General features: G+C 41.8%; 1 protein-coding gene across 1 annotated transcript; it reads left to right on the top strand.

The window, feature by feature from the left end:
* Window positions 1-723: 723 nt before the first annotated feature.
* LOC130171152 (flavin-containing monooxygenase 5-like) lies at window positions 724-8,899 on the top strand. Its single transcript, XM_056379017.1, has 10 exons — window positions 724-855; window positions 1,275-1,415; window positions 1,510-1,698; window positions 2,174-2,339; window positions 4,310-4,452; window positions 5,031-5,227; window positions 6,573-6,720; window positions 6,835-7,042; window positions 7,140-7,212; window positions 7,319-8,899. The coding sequence occupies exons 1-10, from the start codon at window positions 730-732 to the stop codon at window positions 7,731-7,733; spliced, it is 1,806 nt and encodes a 601-aa protein (XP_056234992.1). The 5' UTR covers window positions 724-729; the 3' UTR covers window positions 7,734-8,899.
* Window positions 8,900-11,475: the final 2,576 nt, after the last annotated feature.

The raw sequence follows: 11,475 nt of genomic DNA, 5'->3' as shown, positions 1-11,475 counted from the left end.
CAGGAGAGATAATTGTACTCAGCTGTGATGTATTACAAATCTTTTCCACTTAAAACCAGCAGATGGAGACACAAGACCAAAACTGAAATCTGCTCCCTCACAGAATCAAAGACCTGTTGATCTGTGCACAAGCTGTACACGTGACCAGTGAGATTCATAATAACAATAAAAGTAATAATAATTCATCTTATGTGTTTATAAATCAAGAATCCATTAATAAAAACAAGGTTTGTATTGTCAAGTTATGAAACATAACTTCATCTATGTCTACTTCTGTCTTAACTTGATCTTTTTATTTATTTTATTTTTATTTATCATGAAGGCTTATTAGAAAATTCAAAAGCCGTGACCTTTGTCTCATTAACACACAACAATAATAAAAATAATAAAAAGACATAAGCTAACATGTCTTATTAACAAAACTGTGACTTTTTGTAGACTTTGCCTTTTGCGTGTGTGTGTGTGTGTGTGTGTGGGGGGGTGTTTGTGTGTAATATAGCCTAATGTAGTGATGTGTAAATATGATCTACTATTGAATATGATGTCAAACAAAAATTGAGAATGAAGTTGATTGGTTGACAGCTGCTTCTCTGGCCTCCATTACCTGCTTTTAAAGACCCGAACAGACTCATGTTAAATGTAGCGTACACTTGTTTTCCAGCAGCGTCTCTCTCTCTCTCTCTCTCTCTCTCTCTCTCTCTCTCTCTCTCTCTCTGTTTACTTTTCCACATGTTAGATAACTGTGAGATTCAAGGGTCAGCTCAGAAGAGTGATAGATTCACAGTCCTCTCTCTCTCTCCGCCCACTGACAGAGAGCAGCAGGAGAAACTCAGCCGCTCCTCCGAACCACTGAAGGTAAGAAAAACTGCGTAAAATACGCGCGCACACATAAAGCTGGATACTCCAAACGTTTGAGTGAATCGTGGGAAAGATGTACTTTGATTGTTTACAGCGCAGAGTTGAACTGAACAGAGTTAAAGTGTGGTCTGATCGGGAGAAAGCGCGGTGTAGCTGCATGTAAAATCTCTGTGTAAGTCATTGTGCAACTGATGGCTTCATATTAACTCATGCTGAACATTGATTACGGTCAATATTTAAAGACATGCCAACACCAGTGTAAACAAACCGCAAGGAGCAACAGTCTCCCGATCACCTGGCTAAATAGAAAGCTGTTGGTTCTGCCCACTTCCTGTGCTTGTGCAGCTCCATGGATTTATCATGTTGTTGTTGTCAGAGGAGACTTGAGTCACTCTGAGCTGGTTCCTCCGTCACAGAGCTGCAGTATGACTCGTCGTGTGGCAGTGGTTGGAGCAGGGAGCTCAGGTCTGGCCTGTATCAAGTGCTGTCTGGACGAGGGGCTGGAGCCCGTCTGCTTCGAGAGCAGTGATGCCATGGGTGGTCTGTGGAGGTTTAAGGTGGGTCACACGATGTTGCAGGTTGGACTTTCTCACTCAGTCACACGGTGTAAGTGATGATGAGTGTTTTCTGTGTTGATATATGACGCTGCAGGAGAATCCAGAGCCAGACAGGGCCAGCATCTACCACTCTGTCATCATCAACACCTCCAAGGAGATGATGTGTTTCAGTGACTTTCCAATCCCTGCGCACTTCCCCAACTACATGCACAACTCCCTCATCATGGACTACTTTCAGATGTATGCTGATCACTTCCAGCTCACCAAGCACATACGCTTCAATGTAAGGATCCCTCACTAACTCCTTTCATAGTAGCTGAAAGGATGCACCATTCTCACCTTTCACATCTTAAACTTTTAGTTTGTTATAACATATGGTTGAATGTAAATGCTGTTGTGTGCAATTTCTTTATTGAAGTTTCCAAAATACAGAGCAGTCTACCAGGAAAACACAGGGGTAAAACATCATTGTAGCTACATGTAGCTACTGAAATCAGCCCAGCATCTTTCTTTTGAGGTTAAACATAATTTTTTCTGATGCCGTGTATGAGGAAATGTTTTTAAACCACATGGTGACAGGGGGAGGGTCTGCACTTTTCTATGACAAAGCCATTTGTTAAAATCCATCATGGCCAGTTTTATAAACCGCACCTTGTGTCTTGTGGTGAGAGGGATGTCAGATCTGTCGTCTAGTAAGGGTAGTTCAGGTGAAGCAGGGATCTCAGTCTTCAATAATGTGTTGTCTCTCTGTCGCCCAGACCAAGGTGTTGCAGGTGAAGCAGAGGTCAGATTTTTCTCACTCAGGTCAGTGGGATGTTGAAACAATGAACAAGGACGGCAAAAAGGAGAAACACATTTTTGATGCAGTGATGATCTGTATTGGACATCACTGCCAACCCAACCTGCCTCTCCATGACTTCCCAGGTAAGACTTCCAGTACAGTCTGTAAATATCTCTCTGGTTACTCAACAGCAAGCGTCGCTGATTATGTTCCGGCAATATGTTATTTAAGAATCAACCTCTGACACACTATGAACCAGCCTGTAAAAGCAAACCTGTACGATGAGGTTACGCAATAGTGTGTCAGCACAAAGAGAACAGTGTTGTTGGTATAATTACTCAACCTTGGCCTGAATAACATTTATAGACCACAGCTGCACAATCTACTTCAAACACTGATCAAAGTCTCGTAGCAGAAGGAGCAAACATTTCAAACTAAATTAATCTTTCAAACAGACCTCAGATCAGAGTATAGTCTCTAGTGAAGAATCTTCTGCCTCATCTTTATGTAACGTGGCCATTGTTAGGACACTGACAGGTTCAAACATGACTGACAGTGGAGGAGTTGGCTGTGGTTGGTTTTTCTCCTGTGATTAATACAGTAGTATCACATTTTTCAAAATAAAATAAGTCATTCTGCTGTAAAAGCTCTGCTTCAGAGAGTATTTCATAGAAATGTAGTGAAGTCAGAAGTAGAATATTTGTCTTAAAGTGGAGTAAAAGTCAGAAGTTTGAAGAAAATAAAAGTACAGTTGTAGGACTCATGAATGATTCCAGAGAGGAATGGATTTTGTAGGTTTATATATTGGTATTGTTATTCATTAGTGTTTGTGATTTATCAATTATTAGTCTTTTTTTTTGCCATCACTGATTGAGAGCCGGGTCACATGGATACAGATGGCGACATCCATAGTTGATAGACACACCTGTGTAACAGATGTTGGTAGGACCCAGTTGCAACACCACACACCACAGGTACGATTGGTAATGACCTTTAATTAAGAACCAGCAGAGAGAACACACACAGGTGTGTATTAGGGGTAGAGGAAGGGGTCCGGGTCTGGAGAGCCGGGGGTCAGGTGAATGGAGCGAGGTGACTAAGCTCACACACACACACACACACAGAGGGGAAAGTTCGTGGTGGGGCTGGCGGTGCCGAGCGTTAGGGAGCAGGCTGGAGACGTCGTCGAGGGAACAGGAGGATCAGAACCAGGTGAGCAGTCGGTGGGTCAGACGAACCAGGTAGGCAGGTAATCTGAATCAGACGAAGGATCGGGAAACCAGCAGGGAAGCACTCACGTTGCGACGTCGGGGCTGGAGAACGCCAAACAGCCACAGGGACGGGCGGACGGGAACCAGGAAGTGCACAGGCAGAACTCGTGGTCGGGGACAGACGGCTGAGGCGTTTACCGGGGCAGACACGAGGCAGGATGGTCAGGGACGAGCACAGTCGATACAGAGAAGTCAGTCCAGAGATGAACGCTGGAAAGTCTTGCATGATACTAAGAACAATCTGGCAAAGAGCGAGTGAAGCGGGGATGTATATATACTGGCCTGATGGGAGATGGAGTGCAGCTGGAGGCAACAGGTGAGGACAGTGAGGCTGATCAGGAGGCGTGGCAGAGTGGAGACACCCAGGCCGTGACACCTGTGTGTGGGAGTTGGAGAGAGGGTGTGTGGGTCGCTGTGGTTGTTCTGATTATATACTTTTGTGTAAGACCAGGTCTGACCTCAGCCTCAGGGACTTTTAGTCTGTTTCCTGAAGTCGTTACAACAGTACTCAGGTAAATGTACTATGTTACTGTCCACCCCTGCTGGTTTAGCAGAGACCATGTACAGCAGTAATCCACACAGTAAGAACAGCAGCATCACTCCAGCACTGAGGACAGAGCACGCCACACATCAACAAGATTTTACACCAGGAACAAACAGTCAGTAATTTGACCACAGTGTGAAAAACATCAGACCTTCACACTAAGAAGCACTCCGCCACAGATCCACTACTTTAAACGAGTTTCTCTGTCACTCTCACAAACAGAAAAACACACACCCCCATATAACCTTCTGCTCAGCATACTGTGTGTAGCAGTTACAAGTCTCTATCTTTCTTTCAGGCATTGACACTTTCACAGGGAAGTATCACCACAGTCGAGACTACAAGACTCCTGAGGAGTGGAGGGATAAAAAGGCTGTAGTGATTGGAATAGGAAACTCTGGAGGAGACATCGCTGCGGAGCTGAGCAGAGTCACCAAACAGGTCGAGATAGGGACATACTGTATACGTCTGAAGTGTTTGTGCATTTTACAGATGTGATGGAAAGTTGCTTGGTTTTGTTTTGTTTATGCCGGTCGTGTTGTCATAGTTGTGGCTTTCACTCCTGTCGGTCATGATAAGATTTTATTCAAAGTTTTGCTGCTGAGATCTGGGGATGACACATCATGGGTGTAAATGTATGTTCTAAACAAAGTTATTTGGAGGTGAAAATGAAGATGAAGCCAGCCAATATACTATTATATTAATATTTTATTGATCTTTACCAACTTTACCAGCTGCATGCGCATACGACTACAGTAAAGTAAGGTAAATGGATGATGTATATGATAATAATTAGATTAACTAATTGTTAAAGGTTCGTTTCAGGCACAGCTGCCTGATAGAGACAATATCAATGGTAAAGACAAAAAACAGGGTTAATTGAAATACTATAGAAACTAAATTTTACAGATGAAACCCCTTATTTTAAGTTCACCTTATCAATGCAACATTTCCAAATGAATATTTCAGAGTCAAACACTTTGCTGGTATAATGATTGACTATTATCTTCTCTTCGCAGCTTTACCTGAGCACTCGACGCGGAGCCTGGATTCTGAACAGAGTTGGGGACAATGGGATTCCCCTTGATTTGAATTTTAACAGGGCGATAAACTGTATACAAAAAATTCTTCCCTTCAATGTTTTCTGTAGTCTGGGAGAGAGTCAACTCAACCGAAGATTCAATCACAGTCTGTACAATCTCAAGCCAAAGCACAGGTACTGCACCGGCATCTGCTTTCATCTCTTACAGCCACAGCGTAGCTTCTTGCCCTTTAGATGGCAGAGCTTGAGGATGACAGTGTCAGTCAGTTGGTCAGGACTTGTTTTGCCCAGTGCATTAGTCCAGGGAAAGGTAGCTCAGCAACAAGCAACAACCTCCACAAAATGTAGCAAACACAGAGGTTACACACTGCAGTTCCTCTAATGGCCACTAGAGTCTGGCTCCAACAGTGAGTCAGTCCCCATAGACTCCCATGTTAAACTGTCCAACTTTACAGCAGAAATAAACATGTTTACAGCCTGGTACAAAAACAGTTTTGGTCTCTAGAGCTAATTTCCTCCTCCATGACACCTGTTTATATAACTCACCTGTTTACATTTTATTAAGGCTTAAAGTTATGGAGAATTGAGGGCGTGGTCTCTTTGAGTGACAGGTGGGTGAGCGTATGTTTGCCACAAACTGAAGTCTCAGCTCCACACATGCCCCTGCTCTTTGACTATTTTTGGATGAGCTGGGAGTTAGGGAAGAGGTGAAGCAGCTCACTCAAAACAGCTCTTCAGAAACATGTGGGTAACATCACTGTGGCTTCATCCATCTTTATTTATTTATTTATTCATCTTTATTGGTCCCCAAGCAGCTTTACTCCTACATGACATCTCAGGACACGAATCCCTTTGTGCTAAAGAAATCTAAATCTGAATGTTTTGATCTCATTCATGTTCACACTCGTACTCTTGGACTATTATTGAGCTTGTCTCTAGCACCACCCTCAGGCCCAAATGTTAATATACATAACCTGTAATATGATGTTCAGACTGCCATGAAATTTGCTGACATTCATGTTCACTAAGGGTTGGATCAATTTTATGAACTTATGACAGTTTCTTCAAGCATGAACTTGAGGACATTTTTAATTTGTTAAATAGTGTTACAAAAAACAGATGAACATATATAAAACAAAGTAATAGACAGATGTTAACAGACAGATGCTAACATATAGCATAATGGTAAAGTAGTGTGACAGCGTAGTGTGTGGTAATAGTATCTTTATTATAATGATTGATTGTAGTATAGTAGCTATAATAATAATCATTATATAATCATTCAATATACCATAACATATTAGTGACTATTCTGGTAATTGATATTTATCTGGCACTGAAGAGTGAGGACAAACTTTAAAAGACTCACTGTTTGTATGGATATATAGTATGGACATGGTCTTTCTGTACATCATGCCACTAGAAGTGTTTCAGACTTTTTGTCACATCTTAATTAAAATGTTTGCAGTATTCATCAAATTCTTCAAACATGACTAACTGGTCTGAATTTAAATCTCAGGTTGTTCAGCCAACATCCCACAATGAACGATGAGCTTCCAAACTGCATCCTATCTGGAAGGGTTCAGGTGAGACCCAACATCTGCAGGTTTCATGGATCCAGTGTGGAGTTTGAGGATGGGAGTGTAGTGGAAGATGTTGACCTGGTGGTAGGTTTCATTTTTAAAAGTGTACACACACTCACACAAACTCTCAGTCCGTCTGTGCCTTTGCTAGCAGTAACATCCTCTGTGTGTGACTGACACGAGTCGCCTGTCCTGCAGGTGTTTGCCACAGGTTACAGGTTTTCCTTTCCGTTCCTGGCCTCACACGTGGTCTCAGTGTCTGAGAACAAAGCATCTCTGTACAAGTATGTGTTTCCTCCCGAGTTGGACCGACCAACACTGGCCATCATTGGTCTAGTGCAGCCACTGGGAGCCATCATGCCCATCTCTGAGATGCAGGCCAGATGGGCCACACGGGTCTTTAAAGGTACTACAGGGTTTTTAAAAGATGCAGACTTTTCTCTCACTCTGTCCTTTTCAGAAGAAGAGGATACATCCTTGTCACAATGTCTCCTTTCAAACAGGCTGTGTCAAGCTTCCCTCAGTGACTGCCATGATGAAAGATGTCCAGTGCAAGCAGGAGACCATGGCTAAAAGGTACTGCTGTGGATTTACTGAACTGTGTAGTTAGTTCCAGATGTTGGAGTTGTGAAGCACCAAATGTTGTTCTCCACAACAAAACCAGCTCAGGTCTGTTTCTCAGGTACGTCACCAGTCAGAGACACACCATCCAGGTCGACTATGTCAGCTACATGGATGAGATAGCGGAGCTGGTGGGGGTTCAACCCAACATCCTGAGGCTGCTGCTGACTGATCCCAGGCTGGGTCTGAACCTGATGCTTGGTCCCTGCACGCCGTATCAGTATCGTCTCAGAGGGCCAGGAAAGTGGGCCGGGGCCCGTCAGGCCATCCTCACTCAGTGGGACAGAGTGGCTCAGCCCATGCAGACCAGGCTCTGTGATGAGCCCAAACCCAAGAGATCATTTAAGTGGCCTCTGATTGGTTCAGCTGCTGCTGTGGGCTTGGCTGCATACGTTCACAGGAACAACCTTCCAGCTTTCCTCCAAGATCCCACTGCACTGCTGCACAAGATAAAAGTCTACCTGCCTGCACAGTGATGAGATTCACAATCAGCTCTGATCACTCTTTCATCACCTGTACGTGTGCATTTATGTCATTTCTACACTACTACCCCAACTCCTTAAATGGACAATACACTGAGATACAGCATGTCAGTCAATGATGGCACCACATGGAGGCTTTAAAGGCCAGCTGGTGATATAAGATGCTAAAGGCTGTTATTCAGTATACCACCCTGTGTGATTGCTAGTATCTCAGTCTACGACCTCTCACTTCTTGACAAAGCTATTTGCTCATAGGTGATAAACAGCTATACATCTACAGTTTAATTATTTTATTCATAGTGGAGTGATGCATGTATGTGTGTAGTCTTAGTTTCTTTTCATTCATTTTGCCCAGTATAAACTTCATTTTAACATAGATTATATCACAATACTCTGCATTGTGCCTGCCTCGTATAGTTCTCAACAAATCTGATGAATCTGGATTTACAGAGTTAAAATGATGGATATCAGGGTTTATGGTGCATTACTTTGGACAGGAAGTATCTAGTTTTTAATTTTCCACTTAATATATCAAAGTGTCATTTAACTAAAAACAGTGCAAGAACAGCCAGAAGTCATGTTTCTTATTATGGAACATGAAGATGAGCTGAGCTTTACTTTATGTCTTTTGCCTGGCGACAGTCAGAGGAGCCATATTGTTTTCAGGTTGTCCGTCCATACGTCTCATTCTCATGGACACAATATCTCAATAACACCTTGACAGAACTTCTTCAGATTTGGCACAAACATTCACTTCGGCTCAAGGTTGAACTGATCAGACTTTGGTGGTCAAAGGTCTAAGGTCAAGGTCAATGTGACCTCAGTAAACACTTTTAGCCATAATTAAGACTTAAGACAAAATAATTCACACAGATGGATCATATTTTATGACTCTGGATAAACAGGTGTATATGGTATATGGTGTATACAGGTGTATGATGTAAAACTGAAATTAGTCTGAGTGGAGGAGGCAGACAGCCACCAGGAGGTGATTCTAGTCTTTCTGCAGTTATCTGTCAGTTGTATTAATATATGTGTGTGGATATACACAGATATAATTGCATTCTTGTATAAATTCATAGAGGTTGTAAATCACAGGCAAACATAATCTACAATTCAGCGAATGAATAATAAATAATGAATGAATTATATAAATTGAATGTGTTTTCTCAATGTTCTTTCATGGAGACTCCTCTAGAAATCTACAGAACTATATTATCACATTATATTTTCTTCTCTTCTTAAAAACGAAACTGGAACTTGCCACGCCGACATTTCAAACACAGTCCTGCAAACACAGCACAGCTGAAAGTTCAGGCAGCTTCTCATGGACAAACAGAGGAGTCACTAATCCAGGATGTACCAACAGGTGTAGCACTAAACTCTGGGCCCTATTCAAAAGCAGTCTCTCTGTATCTCACACATCTTTAAAAAAAAAAATGTTTTACAAATAATTGGGCAAACAATTGTACACATGGATCTGCAGTGGTTACTATTAGGATAGTCACTAATGAACTGTTTGTACCATATTTAAACACTATATGAGCTCACCTTGTCTCACAACCTCCGTAACATCAGGAGATGATGAGCGACCTGTCGCTGCTCCACTCTCTGTGGCTGTTCCTGAAACTAAGGACCATGTGTTTCATGATGTTAAGCTTTGCTAGGTATTTTATTTATTTTTTTTAGATATAATGTCATATGACATTGTAGGGGATAATGCTGATTAATTTATGATATTGTTTATTCGTGATGCCACTGAAGGCAACACTGGCCCAGCAGAAGCACAACTTCAGCCATGCTAACCTCAGCTTAATATGACAAAATTGGAAACACTGCTGGAGCCTTGCAGGTAAAGTGATTTTCCTTGTCTCAACTATTTTATTTTCTCTGACCTCAACGTACAGAAGAAGAACACAAACCTTTCATGGTTAAAGGCAACAGCTCTACATCCCCAATTCAAGGACCTCAGGTGCCTGCCCAAAGCAGAGAGGGAAGAGGTGTGGCGAAGGCTGACTCAGATGCTGAAGGACAGAGAAACTGCATCACAGCCCTGCAGAAAGGAGATGGAACCAGAGCCACCAAAGAAGAAGAATACTGTCCTACCGATGGGGTCAGAGTCAGAGTCTGATGAGGAGGCACTTTCCACAGACAAACTCTGGACAGGTATAAGGGCAGAGCGCAGTGTCAGCGTAGACACATGTCCACTACAGTGGTGGTCATGGCTGGCCCTGCCTCAACAGTGCCATGTGAGAGACTATTTTCTTTGGAAAGCCGCTTTGTGCAGAAGAAGAGGTCAGCTCTGTCATCTGAAAATGTCAACAAGCTAGTCTGCCTGAGTAGCTGGTAAAAAGAAAAGCAGACTATGAACTGGTTGACTGGATTCATGTATATGTATAATATGTTCACACAGTTTCAAGTAATGTTACTCAAGTGTGTGAAAAGGGGCTGTTCACTTATTTTCTTTTAAGACATTTATGACATTCAGTTTATTATTCAGCTTTCAGCCCACTCAGTGTAATTTTGGATTTATTTGGGTGAAATGTTACTTTACAATTTACAGTCAAGCTGATTATATTTACTTCGCAGCAGAAGTTAATGTAGCTGTTCTTCATGTGCTTGTCTTCTGTTTAAGTTGGCAGTTCATTATGGATGTTGTGGGCAATGCCAAGCACTTTTTAGTCTGTCTAATGATGAGGCACTTGAATCAGTTAAACCGCTGCACAGTTATAGAGTAGAGCCCAGTTTCAGCTTAGAGGCGTGTCTACCACACATTCATTTTCTTATTCAACCTCAAAGCGTTACTCAGCGTAACATTCATTTGGGTAAAATGTCACTTTACAAACAATTTACAGGCAAACAGTTTACATTCACTTTGCAGCAGAAGTTATTTTGTACTGGATGTGGTTGTCTGCTGATTAAGTTTGCAGTTTATGGATGTTGTTGCTCAGCGAATTAAGAGATTCTTATTGACAATTAATTACAACTAAGCTGAGATGTAAAATAAAGTTAAAAAAAAGCTCTAACCAACACCATACTTGTACTGTTTTATCTCCCACCAAAATACAAGTAAATAGTAGTATTTTAAACATATGATTAATCATGATTAATCACAGCCTATTTATGTGATTTAATTATTTTTTAAATATTTTTTAATCAATTGACAGCAATAAAAATATCATCACTTGATTTTATCCTTATAGACATTTGAGTTAAATTGTATCATAATTAGAGACTGAATTAGTGAGTTATGGTCAAAAACATGTGTTTTGTGAGATCACGGTGTACCAGAAGTTATGAAATTCCCTCTTCTTGATATATTGCATTCACAAGAACATGAGATCACTGTGACCTTGAATCTACATCTGTTTCCCTCCACAGCTGGGAGTCAGCACATACCGATCGAAAGCCTGTTGAAATCTGCCCTTGGAGATCACCGCAGGTGCTAACTTTCTGGGTTTTGTAAAAGCACCAAACCACACCGTTCAAATTCCTACCGAAGCTTAGATACACTCAGAGCTTTTCACTGTTTACGAGAAAAAGGAAGAAGAGTTGCTACGCAGCTCGGCTGTTGTGGTCTTCAAGACCTGAAGACCACAACAACACAAAAGGTCCACAGCATCGTCAGAGCTGGCATGCCACTAATGAAAAATATTAAAGTAGAATGGACAGACATGCCTTGTTTTGCTGACACCTTAAATGAAGTATTTAAGGATCTGAAGAGGAACAACGAGCT

Source organism: Seriola aureovittata, chromosome 6 (assembly GCF_021018895.1).
Source record: "Seriola aureovittata isolate HTS-2021-v1 ecotype China chromosome 6, ASM2101889v1, whole genome shotgun sequence".
NCBI classification, from domain to species: domain Eukaryota; kingdom Metazoa; phylum Chordata; class Actinopteri; order Carangiformes; family Carangidae; genus Seriola; species Seriola aureovittata.
This window is presented reverse-complemented; position numbering and strand designations above follow the sequence as displayed.

Bases quoted from the DNA above. Each gene is read 5' to 3' on its own strand.
- LOC130171152 (XM_056379017.1), top strand. From the start codon at position 730: ATGTTAGATAACTGTGAGATTCAAGGGTCAGCTCAGAAGAGTGATAGA. The intron at 1,699-2,173 runs GTAAGGATCCCT...TCTGTCGCCCAG, and splicing joins CCAAGCACATACGCTTCAAT to ACCAAGGTGTTGCAGGTGAA. The intron at 2,340-4,309 runs GTAAGACTTCCA...TCTTTCTTTCAG, and splicing joins GCCTCTCCATGACTTCCCAG to GCATTGACACTTTCACAGGG.